The sequence below is a fragment of the Nipponia nippon genome, unplaced genomic scaffold (assembly GCF_047370975.1).
Source record: "Nipponia nippon isolate SJK-2023a ecotype South Korea unplaced genomic scaffold, ASM4737097v1 scaffold_3, whole genome shotgun sequence".
NCBI lineage: Eukaryota > Metazoa > Chordata > Aves > Pelecaniformes > Threskiornithidae > Nipponia > Nipponia nippon.
Window position 1 is genome coordinate 45,931,207 of NW_028262347.1, and position 20,113 is coordinate 45,951,319.

A 20,113-nucleotide genomic window follows, 5' to 3' on the forward strand; every position below is an offset into this window, starting at 1 on the left:
GTAGTAAGAAGACAGCAAACTCCTAGTGTCTTTCAGTTGTATTGTGCTAAAAGCCTCATTTCTGTTTTGCACACTTTAGCTGAAAACTATGGAATGATGAAGAGACTTCTTTTGTAGCTAAAATTGCCCTTACTTCCCTAGACTGTTTTTCTTCTTTAACAGCAAACAGCACTAGTATAATTGTCACTGGGTTGGTAAAAAATACAACAAACTTTACTGGGAGGGGGTAATATCTTTTATTAGACTAGCTGTCCATTTTTGGCCTATTTCTTTCAAATAGTAACATGTATGTTTTTCCAGCTTTGCTACTGCTCTAATAAAAGATGCTATCTGTCCCTTCATACCTTGCCTCACTTACATGTAAGAGCAATAAGTCTTTTGTCTTTTTTCTTAGTGGGATTCTGGCAAGCAAGGTAACTGATGATGGTTCAAAACTGATTAATTCTTTCAAATCAATTTCTTTGTGGTAGAGTAGTAGCTGAAATTGTCAGCTAAAGGCTACAACCTCAATTTAGCTGGACTTGCTCTATGTCTGTGTACCTGAATATTTAAATCATAAAATTCTGGAAGATTAAGTGGTAGATGATATTGTACTTGGGTTTCCCAGGATGCGGTGTTGGGTCATAATAGATTTGACAAGACGTTAGGCATAAAAGTGGACACCACCATTTCCAAAGGCACCATTGCATTTCGGTGTATATCATAGAATCGTAGAATAGTTTGGGTTGGAAGGGACCTCTAAAGATCACCTAGTCCAACCCCACTGCAGTGAGCAGGGACGTCTTCAACTAGATTAGGTTGCTCAGAGCCCTGTCCAACCTGACCTTGAATGATTCTATGATAACATCTGAATTTAGAGGCAGCAGGGAAGGATTAGAGCAAAAGGAGACAGAAGGTGGTTAAGCAATCAGCTTCATATGATTCAGTATATCTGTATCATAGAATGGTTTGGGTTGGAAGAGACCTTTAAAGGTCATCTAGTCCACCCCCCATGCAAGGAGCAGGGACATCTTCAATCAGATCAGGTTGCTCAGAGCCCAGTCCAACCTGACCTTGAATGTTTCCAGGGATGGGGCATCTACCACCTCTCTGGGCAACCCGTTCCAGTGTTTCACCACCCTCATCATAAAAGACGTCTTATATCTAGTCTGAACCCACCCTGTTTTACTTTAAAACCATTACCCCTTGTCCTATTGCAACAGACCCTACTAAAAAGTCTGTCCCATCTTTCTTATAAGTCCCCTTTAAGTATTGAAAGACCACAGTAAGGTCTCCCTGCAGCCTTCTCTTCTCCAGGCTGAACAACCCCCATTCTCTCAGCCTTTCCTCATAGGAGAGGTGTTCCATCCCTCTGATTGTTTTTGTGGCCCTCCTCTGGACGCGCTCCAGCAGGTCCATGTCTTTCCTGTGCTGGGGACCCCAGAACTGGATGCAGCACTTCATGTCAGAACTGGTGATAGAATAAGTATCTTGATCTGGTGTCAGGTGCATTTCATCATAGTACTTGTAGCAAGACTTTCGAAGAATCTCCACTTTTTGGAGCGATTTGAGGATAACTGTTCCATTCGTGAGGGAGAGATGGAGAAGATTTCAGAGGGAGTCTTAAGGTGCTTTTAACAGAGAATGATGAGCTGATGATGGGTCTGTGGGTTAGGCAGACGGTTTGAAGCACAGATAAAACACTAGCAGTGGAGTTCATCTTACTGTCTGAAGAATATCAAGAAGCTGAAGAAATGCATAGTTCCAAGGGATAAGGAAATACGTCACACAACTTTCTGCAAGACTAAGGAGTTTGGACCTTTACTGGCATGACATTTGGGTAACTTATGTACTGACCTTGAAAACAAGCAGCTTGTGTAGAATGGATTTTCTTAAGACTGCCAGGCGGGAGGGAATTTTGTGGCCATATAATGCTTCTTTGTGCATGATGGCTCAAGGACTTCTTGTTTTAATGTGAGTTATGTATCTTACGTTTAGTGGAACTTTGTTTTTTTTCAAGACAGAAAAATGAAATGTTAGTACTTAAGATATGATAGCTGTAACTCTCTCACGTAAGTATTACTATTGCAAGTCTCAATTTGCTGAAGAAGCAGGGATGTGTGTGTGTTTTGCTACAATGCATGTCAAGAGTGCAGCTGTCCTAGTGATATTCATGGAAGTCAAGGTTTGATAGGAATCTTTGGTAGCAGTCATGGCTTAATGAAGTCGCACCGCTTCCTTCAGCTTTCCACCCCCATACGCTGTTCCTTCTGTTGGGCTGTCACTTTGTGCAAGGAACTGGTCACCCTGAAAACCATAAGAAAACAAATAAACAGAAGCTCCTAAAGTAGCATTGCTGTCTAAATTCTCATATTGTGAAGAAGCCACAGTCTAAATTTACTGGTTAGAAAAGAAATGTGATTTGACTGTTAGTCCAGTTATGCCTGCATTTTGATTTAAGAAGTCTGGCATATTCTGCTCCATTGTCATCTCCTTCCTGCTGCCATCCTTCATCAGCAAACGCAGTAATGTAATCTGAAAGCCAGGTGATTAATTTCTAACATGTAAAGCCCTTATGTGCCCAATTTATGCATGAAAATTATGGTATATGGGTTACTGAATTTTAAAAACAAACCAAACCGAAACAAAAAAAACGAAACCAAAACATTATTAGGGGCTGGATGTAGCTTTCATCTGGACTGAATTAAGGGGGGGACTCAGGTTTGAATTTGGGTCACCAGCATGCTTAGTGCTCCCCTGAAGGAGAGAGTGCTGTAAGGAGGCAGGTAACTGCCACAGGCTTCTGCTGAATTTGTTGAAGAAAGTTACCTCTCTGCTCTTCTGTTGCTGCTTTGCCAGCCAGCGTCAGGGCACAATTTTTTTCTTGTTTGCACTATGGAGTGCCTGACCTTAGGCAACCTAGTTTAGTTCACTAGACCTTGCTAACTTTTTTATACTGAATTATGTTGGTTTGCTAATCTCTACAAATCTGTGTTTTACATTTGAAAGTGCTTATTAAAAACAAGCCAAAAGCTCAAAATAAGAACAACTTTGAGGATTTTTATTTTGATGGTTTTACTGTAGCAGAAATGTTCAGTGATGTGGGTGTCTGCATAATGTAACACATCCTCTTCCAAATCCTGCCTTTTTTGAATTCTTGAAGAAATCCCACACTCATTAAATAGCTTTCTATTATCATAACTTGGAGAGAGAGCTGCTGTACTTCGGCCTTCCCACTGAGTGAAGTCTCATTATAAATCATCCCTTTATGGCTCCAAAATGCTGCGCTTCCAAACTTCACTCGTTAATGAGACTGGAATGAATTTCATAATGGCTGGCTGTTTGCACTGGAGCCATGCTCAGGAAAGACTGTTGTCTTTATTTCCTCGATGCCGAAACACCTTTGCAATGCGTTGGACCTACAAACCAGGAATTGATAAGGAAGCCTCTGTGTGTGTGCACGTGTGTGAATATGGATGAGTATGTGCTGGCAAAATGATTTCCGTTTGCACCATTTTGATTTCTTCCTCCTTTGTTTCGCCCAAAAAGTGGAGAAACTTATTTAAAACAAATGTTTTGATAATAATGCTGAATGTATTTATCAAAAAATAAATTTCTTAGTTGCTTCTAAATATATATTTTTTCATTTCCTTCAGAGAAGCTGGATTGTTTTACAGCGAAACTGTATTTGACCACAGATCATTGCCTAGTGGGTAATATTAAAGATCTTATTTTAAGCTAAACAAGATAAGGGTACAGGCCTTCAAGTAAGTTTAATGTAATTGGTTAAGGGGCTTCAGCATACCTCTTACAGTACAAGTAATTGACCTCTTTTAAGTACTTCACCCCCTAATAGTTTGGTTGAGAAGTATCTTGGTATTGGTTCACAGGAGATTGCTAACTGCCTCATTTCTTCACATTAGCTTAATGGAGAGTAATGAGTCACCATGTCAATTACAATCCCACGACATGAAGTAAATGTCATCCATATTCTGCTTCACCATTTTTCATCTCTCTTTATTTGGATTATTAAGGATTTGGTTTTGCATTACTGAGGTCAGTAATTGCTTTACCTTTAACTCTGTCTCTGGACCCTGATAATACAGTTTGTGTTTTTAAAAGGGCTATGCTTAAATATCCCTTTTAAATACTCCTTAAAAAGTTATCTAGACTAAGGGTAGAAAAAATTAACACTAATATTTTTATTTTAAAAATTATCTTCTTCATATTTGATATGTATGGAAATAAGGTAGAGGACTTGCCATTCAAGGTGTTCTATTATTTTTATCAAACGTGCTTTTGAGGAAATTTTCTATTGAAGTGTTTGCAGTTTTTATTATTGGCTAAATACTCTTATATTTGTGCATTTCTATTCCTGTGATATCTTTGCAACGCTCCTTGGTATCATTGGGTAGTCATTACTTATGTAGCTAGCCAGTGCTATTTGCTGCAAAAAGTTTAATTTGTTCTCTGTATTCATTTTCTAATAGGTATTCATTCCCGTTTCTATTTAGTGTATTCAATAGGGAATGAATATAAAAAACTTCCCCAGTAATTAACATAGGACATAGCAAGCTCTCTCTTCTTCAAATTAGTCTTTGAGCTTAACTGATCCTATAAGAGACTAACTTGATCTAATGAAAAAGAGGAACAAATGAAATTGTTATTAAAATGTTAATTTTCTGTCTTGCTTCTCTGAGATCACAGTGCTTACTGGTCAGGTCGTACAAAGGTTGTTCATTTAATTTCTTTTATAAGTTGTTTTTTTTTTTTTCCCCTCCAATGTGTTATTTTTTGAAAGTCCAAGCATTTATCTCCAGAATTTTATTGCCAGTGTTTCATAGCCACCTGGTTAGCTACGTGGGATGCAAGACTAGGTTAGATGACAAAGGAGGCATGTAGATGTGCTTCAGACTATTTGTTTTGACTAAGAGTATGAGAGGAGTTCCTGTCAATATACTTGGAAACCAAGCTTTTAATCAGTGGGGGTGACCTACTATTTGTTAGCATTCTCTTTGTATTACCTTTCGTCTGCTGTTGGCAATGATTTTGAATCCGGAAGGTATGTGGTTCTCACTGCAAATCACTTTTCTGAAGGCTTTAGAATCAAAGAATCATAAAATTATTTAGGTTGGAAAAGACCCTTAAGATCATCAAGTCCAATGGTAAACCTAATACTTCCAAGTCCATCACTAAACCATGTCCCTAAGTATCACATCTACCCGTCTTTTAAATACCTCCAGGGCTGGTGACTCTACCACTCCCTTGGCAGCCTGTTCCAATGCCTGACTACCCTTTCAGTGAAGAAATTTTTCCTAATATCCACTCTAAACCTGCCCTGGCACAACTTGAGGCTGTTTCCTCTTGGCCTGTCACTCATTACTTGGGAAAAGAGACTGACACCCATCTGGCTACAACATCCTTTCAGGTAGTTGTAAGGACTACTTTTTGAGACTGATAGTCCTTGCTGCATTGCCTTTAGCTTCTCCAGTTCTTTGTGGTTCCTGTTGTTTGAAAAGTGATGCTGTTGTAGCATTGAATAAGTAGAAATTATACAGAGATTGCATCCAGACCATAGGAGACGTCCTTTAGGCTGTTATTTATAACAAGCGCTGCATCTGAAATAAATGACTAGTAGGTGGCTGATACTCTGATACCGTGAAATTTATTACTAATTCTAAAGGTACTGACTTCAAGCATAACAGTTGCGCTACTTGTCAGTGTCTTTTGGCCATCCTTTTGTACCAGCTCATAAATAAATGTGTTTCGTGGGTGGGTGTAGAAGGGGGGGGATTTTTTTTTAAATAATTTTTCTAGTCACAACATAGCCTGTATTCAGTTTGTCGCACAAATAGGTTCTGAGTCACTTAACAAATTTTTTTCCCCCTATCTTGCTGAACCAGTAGAATCTGAAAATAAAATAACTGCACCAAAACCAGCTTTAAGTATTCTTTTTTCAAAGGAAAAAAGTAACTACTTGTATCATCTTAAATGAATCTTTCTTAATAATATAAAGCACCTTCTGAGTTGATAAGCAGCTTCTGTATTTCATGTGGGCTTTCAATATTATCTGTGTTTCTCTTTTTGAAAATGTTGTAGGTGTTTAACTTTACTAGAAGAATTACAATTAAGTGTTCAAATTTGTAATATATTTTCTTTGTTATGAATACAGTTTCAAGATAGCTTTGGTGCTTGTTCTTTTGCTACATTTTAAAGGTACAGATAGAACAAACAAAACACCTCAATTTTTCAGTTGGCAAAGGGAAAAACAAAAAACCACATAATATGCTGCTTGTTATCCACTGTAGAAACTGAATTTTGCAGCTTGATGGGCTTCCAGCTGATGGATTTCTATTACACCTAGATAGGTTGTTCTGTCAAAACTAGAACCAACTATTTATCCTATGTACAGAAATTGGGTATTGATGACTTTCTTCTACTGGCCTGATAAAGTTGCTTAGTCATTGCCAGAGTCTTAATCTGGGATTGAATGACATTTTTGCTCATAAAATCCATTTCTATTTGCATTAGTCACTTAAAAAGTATGTGTCTATTTACATTCTTATAGTGTGTGTTTTTCTCCCACTGCATATTAAACCAGCTCTTAGGCTTTAATTTTCCTTTATTGCCATCCTGGTAGCATAGGAAACATGAAATGTGCCATAATAATTTTTGGTGGTAGGTTTATAGGTAGGATTGCAGTACCCTACTTTGCTTCCTTTTTTTCTTAAGCATGCCTGTACATGGTACAGAAGAGCAGCCCAAACTTCCCGTAGAGATAAAAACGTATATACATCCATTCAGGTGAGCAGGGCTTTAATAAGTTGCCAACACTTCATACAGGATAAGTAGTTCGACAGCACTGTCAGGTCAGATTTACTTAATATGGTGTAGGAGATACAAATGATACGGTGGGCCTCAGCCTTGGGTACTCTTTTTCAGGTGTGTTTGTTACTCAAGAGGACAGCCTGGCCCTACAGCAGGTGCAGCCTTTGCCTTCCCAGTAGGACCTGGGCAAAGCTGCCTTTCTCCTTGGGGTTGTGCAGACGTACTCATCAAGTTGCTCAGGCCTAGTGCTGAGCTGTGCTGCCCACCTCAGCTGTGCCACCCATCTCTGAGGCTGTCCTGCTTCCTTGTAGTCCATGCGGCAGAGGCAAACTGGTGCTCTTTTACGCAGCTGGAGTTTTGCCTTGGTTCCCTTTGAACTTATATGAATTGCTCTGTCACGTTGTGCGTTTGTGTGCTAGTTGGGTTTCTTAGCGTGTTGATAATAAGAGTTTTTAAAAATTTCAAGCATGCTTTTTGTCTCATTATGTATGCTGTTAGCTTTTTGCAGAGTCTTACTTGGATTATTTACTTTTACTCTTTTTTCCTTAACTTCTTTTTTATATCTTGTATGTTATCAAGAAGTTATAACATTATAGTGCCAATTCTTTGAGTCAATATTGCTGTTAACATTCTCACTTGGTAAGCTGGAAATGTGGCCATGAGCTGGTGTAAATTGCTGACATCGCTGGCACTATTCTACCAACCAGAAAGCCTGAATAATAATAGCAATTATAGCAAATAGAAATGAATATTTACATTGTTTGATGTTGAACTAAAGCTTTCAGCATAAAATATCTGCCTTTCTATGTGTTTTATTTTTGCAACATCATGTGTGCATGTATCTAGGGGTAGAAGGATGCTTATGGAGAAGGGCAGAACAGGAAATCTAGCGAGAAAAAAAAGCCGTTTTTACATTATGGTGGCCAGGTTAGAAATAATTCATTGACTCTCCAAGATTGTTTTTATTAATCTTTTTTTTGCCCCCCCCCTTTTTTTTTTTTTTTTTTTTTACTTTGCAGAATTATTTATACACAGTAGTTTTGAAGAAATGTGCTCTGGGATGAGAGAATGTCTTAAGGGCAGAGATCACCTTTAAACTGATGGATACATGAAGAGTGCAAACCATTGTTATATAAGATTGAGGTTTTTTTTTTTTTTATTAAAGAAAATGTCATGGATTTGCACATTTGCACAATTGGGGAAAAAAGAAGTGTTAGTAAGAGGTGGATTTTAGAGATGTTCAGAAGATGCTAATGTGACTGGGGGATCAAAACATGAGGATCATATTAACTAACATTTTGCCTGAGTTGGAGGAAAGTGAAACAAATGTTAAGACAAAGTAGGATTGCAGGAAGCTCTAGTACTTAATGCAGAAATGACCAGAGTGTGGATGGGTTATATTTCAAAAGGTCACAAAGAGAGAAAAGTATGCTTCTTTTCAGTAGAAATGCTGATGATACTGTTATGGTTATCAGAGGAAGTTATGCCCAGAAGTTACCTCGAGGCCATACAGAGCATCATTCTGTCCCTAAACCAGGACTGACGATGCTTCTGTCTTTCCCACAAGTTACACGTGTAATGTATTCTTAAAGGCACCATAAAGCCATAGAGCCAACCTCCATGGCAAATTTTTCCAGCACATCCCTGTATCAAGCAGTGGAAAGCATCTCTTCATAGCTGACCTGAATCTTCCTTTCTTGAAATGAAGCTTATTATTCTTATCCTTTGGACATGGATATAGATAACAGATTATTCCTTTCCTGTTTGCAGCAGTCATTTGTGTACTAGAAGGCAGCTGTCATGTCTAAACAGCTTATGTTCTTCATTTTTGCCTCATGGGACATGTTTTTCTAGATGACTAATCAGTCTCATTCCCCTCTTCTGACCTCTTTCCAGTTCCTCCATTTATTTCTGAAAGTTCTGTGCTGGAACCAGACACTTCTAGGATTTACTAGTATTGAGAAGAGTGGAAGGATTACTTCACATGTCTTGAAGGGTGTGCTTTCATCTGTAGTCTCAGTACAGTGTTTACCTTTTTAGCAGTGGTTTAAGAGAGTTGCTTGTGATCTGTGATAATCCCCGACGCTTCTCTGAAGAAGAGCCAACTACTTGTTCCACATGTCATATTTGTGTAGCTTTAAGCAGTCAGAATTGCCCCTGCCTTTTATACAGGATTATTTTTCTGAACATTTCTCTGTTTTTTCAAGATCATTTTGAATTCCAGTTCTGCCTTCCAAAACACTTGCATGTTCAGTGAGCTGTTAGCATTTTGGCTAGTGCAGAAAGTACAGCACCCTTCCTTCACTGCAAAAACCTCTCAAATCATAGAATCACAGAATCACTTAGCTTGGAAAAGACCCTTAAGATCATTGAGTCCAACCGTAAACCTAACACTGTGAAGTCCACCACTAAACTATGTCCCTAAGTGCCATGTCTACATGTCTTTTAAATGCCTCCAGGGATGGGACTCAACCAGTTCCCTGGGTACGCTGTTCCAATGCTTGATAACCCTTTTGGTGAAGAAATTTTTCCTAGTATCCAATCCAAACCTGCCCTTGTGCAACTTGAGGCTGTTTCCTCTTTTCCTACCATGGGAGAAGAGACCGCCCCCCACCTGACTACAACCTCCTTCCAGGTAGTTGTAGAGAGCAATAAGGTCTCCCCTCAGCCTTCTCTTCTCCAGGCTAAACAACCCCAGCTGCTTCTTTTAAGACTTGTGCTCCAGACCCTTCACCAGCTTCATTGCTCTTCTTTGGACGCACTCCAGCACCTCGATGTCCTTCTTGTAGTGAGGGGTCCGAAACTGAACACAGTATTCGAGGTGCAGCCTCACCAGTGCCGAGTACAGGGTGATGATCACCTCCCTGGTCCTGATGGCCACACTATTCCTGATATAAGCCAGGATGCCATTGGCTGCCTTGGCCACCTGGGCACAGTGCCGGCTCATATTCTGCCAGCTGTCGACCAAGACCCCCAGGTCCTTTTCTGCCAGGCAGCTCTCCAGCCACTCTTCCTCCAGCCTGTAGCATTGCATGGGGTTGTTGTGACCGAAGTGCTGGACCCAAATGAGATGATGCTTTTTAAATGAAACGTAGGTATGACTGTTGCCCCATCTATCAACCTGTGCGCTGGTAACAGTAGTGCTGGACAGCATTCCTGAGCAGTCTGGCAGTTCAGGAATGTCTTTTGGTCCCAGTGGGCTTCTAACATCCTTTGTTAAGTTCTTGCTGCTGCAGATAGATGGATTAACCCTGGGTAGATATCCATAGCATCACCATTGTCATGCTGCATTTGCCTGTGTAGACTTACCCTCAGAGAGCGCCTTCTCTGTTGCACTGATTATGCTCACAGATTTATCAAGCTACTGTAGTCCCTTCTAGTCTTGTACTACCTCCAGTCATTCATACAATTTCTACGCTTAATGCAATTTATCTTTTCCCCTGTAGTCCTTATAACTATTTTTTCAGCTGAGAGGTTAAAGGGTTTGTTTTTCTTTTTAATTTAAAGATTCATATTAAAGAATTAAAGATTTTAGAGGAAGATGGTGAGCAATTTTAAATGCCAGTATTTGTAACTCAATTTAAATTTTAGTAAGGCAAGTCAACAGCAATAAGGACTGCTTAGCTTGTGCTACTTGCTAATTACAATCAAAATATGCACACATAATCTTCAGCTGTTATATGAATGCACTGATTTCCTTGTTGAGGAAGAATTGTGTGGGTTCATAACACTAGAAGTAAATGTCATTTAATATGTACAGTTGGTTACAATATTGGATAAGCTATAGACAGAGTTCCAACTCAGAGGAAGAATAGACCTTCAGGCCAGCTGTTGTTGTATTGCCAATGTACAGGAGTGAACCTCATTTAGTGGGTCGTGCGAGCAGGAACAAACTGGGCAAGTGGAAGGGGAGCAGTAAAGGCCACTTCCAGCTCGGTACTATGACCCAGCAGGGGTTGTGGCAAATAGCTTCATCCCTGGTGTGGATACATTTTGAACTTTAGTTCAGCTCAAACTTGGCTGAGCTGTGATCCAGGAGCCTCTACCTATTGTGGAAACAAGATACTGTCAGTCTAGTGATTTGGCAGCGTTTTGCTACTTTGGGAAGCCCCAGTTCTCAAGCCAGCAGATATTCAAGGAGCTCTAAGTTGGAAAAGAAACTCCTGCAAGTAATGCCTGGTGACTTCTCTGCTTTCTTTTCTGCATTTCCTGAGTTCTAAAAATAACATTTTGTGTGTGGTTAGCCCTGGTGATTTTGAGATCTGGGCTGTGTTGACCATGTGCCATATTTAATGCTGCTTTGTAAAATGGACAAAGTGAGGTTAAAAGAATAGTGTCTTTCGAAAATGCTTTGGATACTGCTTAGGTGATGACTGAGCTTTGGCAGGGGCTGCCCAATCAAGAAGTCTGCTGCAGTGCCTTATTTAAGAGCAGTATAATGGAGTGAGGAATTAGGATTTAATGCAAGGGAAATGTGCAATGTGGGTGGGTCATGCAGATGGATTTTGGTAGGGAGATAAAAAAGGTTTCTGCCGTCACAAACACTAAAATTGCAGTGGTGGTACTTGACTGTTAGCAGGCAGGAGAGATGTTAAATCTGATCTAAATCAGTGCTCATTTTTTCCCCAGATGAAAATGACTACTTATGAAAGGCTAGAGGATTTATGGGGGTGTCAAAACATATGGCAGATGGGCTGGATTAGGACTCATGAGTATAGTAATCCAAATCCTTTCTGCCAAGCATTACAGAGGATCTCTTCCTGCTGCTGGGCTACACTAAATGTACACAGTCAGAGGAGCACAGGCTGTCAGGGGGCTCAGAGGAAGAGTTGCTAGTGAAAGTGCTTGTCTGAGCAGAGGTCATTTTGAAAGCACTTTATTTGCAGGCAGTCTACTGGGGAACTGATCATATTATTTAATTTTAATAAGTTGCTGTAACCATTTTTTTTTTCCTTTGGTTCACTATACAAAGCCTAGAAGAAAGTAAAGCCAAAATGTGAGCTAAACCTTTTTAATTATCTCTGACTATATTAGTGCAGAGGGTAAAAGCTGTACAAAAGTCATGAGTGTTGAGAGAGGTAAAAAGGGGAATGAGTCTGTCATTCCCTTTCTGAGCCAGTGCTATCTATGTGTGATTTTAAAAAAAACCAAACAAAACAAAACAAAAAAAGCATCCTACTTTAAGTTTTATGACAGAAGTTTAAGTGTTAGGGAGGATTTTCGTTTTAGACTGAATCCACAGGATCTTCTTTGAAATCTGAAAATTTATAATGGCATGAGTGTTACAGAGGTTATTGGTAGCTGTAGTTAATGTGTAGTTAATTTTTAAAAGATGTAAAGCTACTGGCCTTTGAGAAGACCCATGTCTGAAAAAGTTTCTGGGGAAGGATGCAAACCATTTCTGCCTGAGGCAATCAGAGGATAGTTGCACTATGCTCCTGTAGCCAGTTCATTAAGCTAAAGAATCCACCAGAGCTCCTTCTTTAGTTAACTATTATTTTACAGCATGATAAATTGATATGCTGGTTAGGAAAATCACCTACCTCTGAACTCCACGAGTGAATCCTTAGATAATTCGACGCTGGTGTAAAACGTTTAAAAAAAAAAAAAAAAATTGAAAAGTATTGTTAAAGCACGAAACACAATACTGTATTTAGATACGTTGTGTTCTTTGTAGAACCAAGAAGCGTGAGGATCTGCACCTTGCAGATCTTATATTTAAGCTTAAAAGGGAGGCTGCAAATAATTACTCCAGCAGTGAGGACGGATTAGCTCTGAGGTACAGATTGTTTGCATTCTAGGGCTAGGAGCAAGAGGCAAGCTTTTCATTGTTACTCTTTTACTATGTATGAAGATGATCTGAAAGTTTTTAGTAGATTTCTCTATTATCTATGAGGAATGGCATAGCTGCTCTAGCATGGTTTTGTCAAAGAACTTCGTAATGTGAACTTTCTCAGTGAAAAATTGAAAAGTGCAATTGTTAGACCTTTAGCAAAGGGAGATTTTCTTCCGGTTGTTAAGTAAGTTTTAACAAAATAACAAAACAGTCTAAGCAATCTATGAAAGCTCACTTCTCATCTGTTAATCAAGTTTCGCTTGCTTGGTATTTGGGATGTCTTAATCTTTTCAGTGGTATATAGCCTTCCAGGAAAGCCCTGCACTGATTTTCTAATTAAAACAAACAAGCAAATGGACAAAAAAAACCATGTTCCACTTCCCAGCCTCTTTCTGTCTAAGCAGCCTCCTCTTAAGAGACTGTAGAAGGATGAATAAAAAGAGCAAAAGAAGGTCGCATTTAACATTTGAGAGTTGTTTATATGCATGTTTGAAGGAAACAAACTAGAAAATAATTGAGCCAGAGGGGTGGGCAGAAAAATTCTCATGTAGCAAAATATGATGGGAATGAAAGGACAAGTTGAACCAGGGACATAAGGTTTTAATATGAGGGCATACATGCAAATCCCTGAAATCTGAATAAGCTTTTCATTCCAAATATAAACTTAGTTGGGAGTTTCGGTGATAACCAGTTTACACAGCTTTATAACATTGAAGGCATTTAAACAGTCCTGGCAGGCAGGGATGAAACAGTACCTGAGATGAGTTGTGAAGTATTACCCAGCTTACAAATAAAAGGAGGTTGTTACAGTAGGCTTTCCAGGGAGTATATTCATCAGAAAGTGTAGATGTGGGTTTTGGTTGATTTATTACCAAAAAATTGTTCATTTGCCAGGATATAGAAATGTACAAAAGCTAATAAATCAAACTGGAATTAATATGGCAAATGAAATATGTGGATTCAGGCTTTGCTTCATGTATAACAAGTGCCAGCTTTTTTTAGGTGGTTCTGATACAAGTATGTAAGTACTCTCATTATAAATTTGTTTGTTCCCTACTAATGCCTCCATTGAATTCTTCCATATTACCTCAAAATTGAATGAATTAATCTAACTGCCATTAAATATTTTAAACTTCACAAGGACAAACTCTATAGAAATGTGAAAAGGAATAAATTTCTTCATGAGATAAGCAGATAAATTATGATGACCAGACCACATGTTGTTACTGGAACATCAGTAACCTGATGGTAGAAAACTATTAATAATTGACCTAAAATGGAGCAGCACAATCATCTGTATTTCTTGATATCAAGGGGAGAGTTCCCTCACAAAGGAGAAAAATAAGCTCTTTGAAAGAAATAAGATAAAACATTCCAGCATGAGGTCCTGCTTCTGAATAACTGAGGAAACCTTGAATAAACATCTCGGGAATGTGTAGTGTGAGATGGAAAAAACCAGACCTAATAAAATGAAAAATGATTGACAAATAATTCTTTGTAATAATGGGAGGAAAAGATTGTCAAAATGCTTACACTGTATCTGGAGGTATTTGGCAAATAGTTTTTCTTTTCTTACAAAAGGTATCTGAGAAATTGAAATGTAAAAATACACGTATTTTAGCTTTTATAGTTTCTTCTGCAAAGAGAGAGTAACCCAAACCAGCTTTCATTTAGGGTGCCCGTGTAATTGAGAGCAGAACTTAAGCTCATCAGTCCTAGAAATAGGTGACAGAATCTTGCTTCCTGATTTTCATTTAGGCAGAAGTGGTATGTTTCTGCAAGCCTTTGAATAAGTAAGCACTTTCAGATGCAGTGAGGGGGAACCCAACAAGCAGCTCCAGCTGGCAAATGTTGAGTTATTCCATAAATAAGTGGAGGTTCTTTGAGTTGCTAGCATGATGACATGGGTAGGTGGAGGCAGCTGCATGCTTCACATAGTATTATTTAGATGGATATGAAGATGTGAAAGGTTTTAGAGCCCTTATTTAATAAGGTGTGCTTGAAGAAAAAACACAACATATTCTTTGGCTGTGAGATGCAAAATGAAGTGGGGCTTTCAGTAGTAGGCAGATCAGAAGGCTCCAAATGATCATTGTAGTTACTAGGTAGGAGCTGGAAGACCTAAACATGGAATTTGTGTCTGTTTTCCTCTCTTACCTTCTTGGAAAGTTTATTTGGTTCTCAGGTGAAATACCGTAGGAGAGACTTTCATTAGGGAAAACAGAACTGGAACATTCTTTAAACTTTAAATCTAGGTAAGGCCAACTGGTGTTTTGGCCACAGCCAGGAGCAAAGAAAGGATTTGGGAGGTTATGTAGGAACCGTTGTAAGGTTCCATAAATTCCTCTAAAATAGAGAGTTTTTGAAGGGTTATGCAACTAAATCTTAAGCAAGGACTGACAGCCCTAAGATCTCTCAAAGCATGACTGATACAAGCTTGATACAGCTTAAATGAAAGAGCCTGTTCTTTTAGTGCATGGTCAACAGCATACCCCAACATTTTGTGATCCAAATGTCAGAGACCGAGATCTATAGTGCTAGTTTCTATTACCAAAAAAAAGTTTTGTCAGATATTTCTCAGTTCCTTTTGTTTATAATTTACAGAATTAAACACCTGGTGTTGATTTATACTGATGGATTTTTTCTTTTTTTTTTTTTTTCCAGAGAAAGAATTTGACCCTCTTTTTCAGCATTGGTTTATTGACCTCCTGGGGGACTGCACTGCTGGGTGCCCGCTTATACTGGATGGGCAACAAGCCCCCAAGTTTCTCCAATTCTGACAATCCAGCAGCTGACTCAGACAGTTTTCTCACGCGTACGCTGACCTTCTTTTACCTGCCAACCAAGAACCTCTGGCTGTTGCTGTGCCCAGATACCCTCAGCTTTGACTGGTCTATGGATGCTGTGCCTCTTCTGAAAGCAGTCAGCGACTGGAGGAACCTACACACTGTGGCCTTCTATGCTGGACTCCTCCTCCTTGCCTACTTTAGCTTGAAGGGCTCCAGCAATGAGAGAGAATGCAATGGGAGAACTGTAATGAACGGCAAGCAGAATGCTAATGGGCATAGCTGCCACTCAGAGATGGAGTACAGGACACTGGAGGTGAAGTCAAGCTTTGCATCAAAAGAAGAGAATGGTATAAAAAAGCATGAAATGCAGAAACTGCAGCTTCCTTCAACTGAGAACATTGTGATTCTGTCTCTGTCTTTGTTAATAGTGCCCTTTGTTCCTGCCACAAACCTATTTTTCTATGTTGGCTTTGTAATAGCAGAGCGTGTGCTGTATGTTCCTAGTATGGGCTTCTGCCTGCTGGTTACAGTAGGTGTCAGGGCCCTTTATGTCAAAGCCCAAAAGCGCTTTCTGAAGAACTTGGTTTTTTGTTCCACTGCTGCATTAATTGTTTTCTATGGACTCAAGACTGTTGTCAGGAATGGGGACTGGCAGAATGAGGAGATGCTGTATAGATCAGGGATAAAAGTAAACCCTGCTAAAGGTAATTTTTGCTGTTTATGGTGAATGTTTTATCTATTCCTATCTCTCTTTGCCTTTGAATTGTCTGATTTTATCAGCTATATCTAAAGAGGATACTTCAGGAAATGTCCTTTTAAGTTGCAGTAGTATGTACATTAGTAAAAAATGAGGAAAAGCAGGCATGTGTTATGATTAGGTGTTACAGTTTTGGCATTAACATGAAGAAAATGAGATCCTGAGGTAAGAAGATACTTTCTTTTTCATTGATCTTAGTTCTGCATTTTGGAATTAAAGATGCATTGTTAATATTGCATACCCCACCCTCGTAATTTTCTATTTGGATTCTGGTATCTATCACCCTAATGAAGGTTTTTCAAATGGTCACCAAATGTTCTGGTCTCTATGACTACAAAAATAGAAGAAATAGTAAAGGACAGCATCAGGGAGGTGCTATTTTCTATTTCATCTGATGCAAATAACGTCAATACTACATAATAAAAACGAGGAAATGAGGTCATATTATTCAGCCTAGGAAATTACTGTAGTTCCTCCTGCATACAAGTACTGTAAAGAGTTATTGTCAAATACTTACGCCTTCCTGTTAATGTATAAATGCCAGCTATTCGTAACATTGCCCAGCTACTTCTCTCAAAGGTTGTATCTATGCTGTAATGAAATGTGACTACGGCTAGTGCAAACAACATTGAAACAGGCAGTAAACTGGCTAGTTTAGGGATCAGTAACAATGTTTAGCTGTGGCTCTGTGGTTTCAGCATATACAGCAGATCCAGCTGGGATCCTGAACTCCATGTTGTCTGGCTGTACTGCTCTTGGCATACAAGCAAATTTATGTGAGAACAGTCAAAATACCACCTGTGAGTGCAGTGTAGGTATTAACTAAACCTTTGTTATTCACAATTCATCAGAAGTGAGAAGGGATGACTTGACTGCTTTGCCTTTCTCTGAAAGGAAAATTTGACAGTGCTTGAACATATCGCACTTGAGTTTTTCCAGTTCTTTGCTCAGAACCCATTATATGATGCAAAGTCATCTGCTGACAGAGGTATGCTTCTTGGTTAGACAGTTATATCATACCATAGTCTTAAAAGCTGTGATAGCAAGAGGCAAATGCAGGTGTTACTGTGAGCTGATAGGGAGTGAAAAAGTAGATTTGGCAGATAAGATGCCTTGCAAAGCAGCATTATAGTAGCTTGTCAATTGTCAGTCTGGTCTTGTAACTCTTCTTCATATGCTTTGTCGTCCTAGGTAAGGTTATTAAACTTGCTGCAGTAAGTGACTTTTTGTTAACTGTGAACAAGCACATCCCATTTCTTTTACTTTTTTTCAAAACTAGTGCAGGAGGGCAAGAAATAAAGAGAAGTAACTAAACAGTAAGATAGCACACCAGAGTGATTATATGATGCTGTGAGATTTACCAGATTGGTGACGATGTAAAGCTTGCATTAAAATGTTGGTATTCCTTGGAAAGAAAAGTGTGTGTGCGCTTGAGTAAATAGTTAACGTGTGTTCCATTTTTGTCCTTGGTGGAGATCGCCAGGTATCCCAGACTGTATTAATAGTTGTCTGCTTGCTTTGAGCCAGTTTTTGTGATTAAAAAGAAAAAAAAAAAAATCTAGTTTTTGTGCAATAGCAGGATTGGCTGCAGCGTTGTCTGGAAATTAGACTACTGGATATTATGCTCCCAGGAGACAAGGCGAGGTATTCTCACCATACACATTTCAGTATGCACAGACTTACGTATATATGATTGTCTGGTTTCTTGCCATATAAGCTGACATTAAGTTTCTTGTAAGATATGCAAAAGCAAAGACAGCATGTCACTGTGGTGATATAGACATGACTGAGCCAACTGTAAATCTCCTTAAAATATCCTGTTAAACTTCTGCTGAATATTTACTAGCCCACACACATTGTAACAAGGCTGGGTATCAGAAACTCCCAGCTAAAGCGACCTGTCACCCAACTCTATTCATTATTGTGAATACTTCCTAGATTATCCCTGGCTTTGACTATGCTAATTTTATTTTCTATTTCTCATAGAATCAGGCAAGCCTGACTGGACCAGACTGGCTGCCAATCCTGCCAAAGCATTAGGAGATCAACAATTCAAAATACTCTTCAGTAATTAAATGAGGTTGACGTAGGAAAAACAATTTATTTTTGTTTGCCTCTCTTTTTCAGTTTTATGAATGCTAGTGATAAATAGGCTATTCAGACAGCGAGACAATGGACTGCTCAGTCAAACGGTAGAGTGGAGAAGTGTTTTCCTTCCTTTTAGGCTGTTAAGAAGAGGCTCCCACTCCTCGTTTCTGTTTTCCACAACTAGCAGCCGTTCCTCCTCATGAGTATTTTCTTACTTCTGATCATTTTTGAGCAGTGGGATAATTTTCCCTGACGGTTCTGCTTCTCTTCTCCTGCAAAGAGCTTCTGAACAAGAGCTTCTTCTGTCCTAGGCTAAAAAGCAAAGAGGGATTCCTTCAAAAACTCCCTCTGTGGGAACCGATAAAGAAAGAGAAATCTGCAAAGACTGATTTTGCTAAAGGAAGGAGCCGATCTGTTTTATTCCAAATCCATCTGTATTCTGGCCTAGCAGGATGAAAGCCACTCTGCGGCTGGGTGCTGTGCAACAACATTGAGTTGGTGTGCTGTACTAATAAGGTCATTTGAGAGGCAAGCTATTAGCACAGGTGTATTTGTGTACTAATGCGACTGAACTGCTTCGGAAGTGGTGATGGTTTATAATCAGGTCCTTTGCGTTGTAGTACGTGTAATAATATAATCTCTGCTTCTGTGGGACTTTCAGGCAAAGCTGTTCAGCGGCTTCTCCATCTTCAATCCTCAGTGAAGAAATGGGTGATCAGCGCCTTGCCAGCACTTTCTTCTAGCCCCCTCATGGGCACCTTGCAGGCAGTGCAGGCAGAGTAGTGTTCTGCCTCAGGGGAGAAAGCCCCTATCCTTGCAGGCAGCCACAGCCTTTCTGCAATTTACATTTTTCCAGGTTGTTCTTGTCAATCACTGACAATGTAGAAAAAACACTCAAAAGCACGTTGCATGGCACATCTCTCAAAAAAAATCCATAATACATCATGGGAGAGTCAAGTGAGTAGAAGGTGGTGACACCACCTTCGAGCCGTGGTGCATGTGCTGGCTTTCCTGGCTGCCTCGCTGTGCGGCAGGCAGCTGCCGGCCCTTAGCCAGTGGAGTCGTAATGAGGACTTGGGATGCCTTAGCTGTATCTGTTACTGGGCTTGTTCGTCTGCTGTTTTGGTTATGACTAGTATTTCAAATCTCTCTAAAGTGATCTGAGGCTTGCCTTGTTACAGTTTGTCAGCACTTGGGGAAAAATAGGCAAGATTGATTAATGTAGTTTATGGATCCTGAAGTGGCTGTGTACATGTTTTGACACTAGGGAGGGAAAGGCGCAAGTGTTTTCTCTGTGCTGCCTTCAACTTAATGAGTAGCTCAACTGATATAAAACAGCTCACATTATTTGAGAGTTCTTTTGTAGTGAAGGAAGCCTCCCAAAATGTAAAAATAAACAAAAAAGTTAAAAATGGGCGGTAGCTGTCACATCTTTTTCAGTTAAACTGAGAGTCATTCTGTGGTGATGATTACCTTGTGTTTAATATAAAATTATAATGATACACAAAATAATTGTTCTCATTATGCCTTCTTATCTCTAGTTTTCTCTGTAGTTCCAAAAGTTGGCTTTAAAAAGCATAATCTTTTTCCTCTGGGCCATTTTGTACCTTGCACTCCACATCATAATGATCTTTGATGTTCAGATATATTTGCTGTACTGTTACAGACGTTGATTAAAGAAGTAGAAGATAACAGAGAGAGGCTTAGACTGTTAGACTGCTGCAGAGGTATTAGTTGCTTGGTCATATTTACTGATGAAATTTTAGTCTCCTGGTGTTTGCTGTGACATTTATAAATAAGCTTTGAATATCCTTCCTGGAACTAGTTGACCTGCTA

General features: G+C 39.3%; 1 protein-coding gene across 10 annotated transcripts in view; it reads left to right on the forward strand.

Moving 5' to 3' along the window:
- TMTC2 (transmembrane O-mannosyltransferase targeting cadherins 2) overlaps window positions 1–20,113 on the forward strand; it is a 259,383-nt gene that overhangs the window by 134,365 nt on the left and 104,905 nt on the right. For all 10 annotated transcript variants that reach the window (XM_087767467.1, XM_087767469.1, XM_087767470.1 and 7 more), the window contains one exon: window positions 15,308–16,136. In XM_087767467.1, the coding sequence (XP_087623593.1) occupies window positions 15,308–16,136 (829 nt within the window). The remainder of the gene's footprint in view (window positions 1–15,307; window positions 16,137–20,113) is intronic.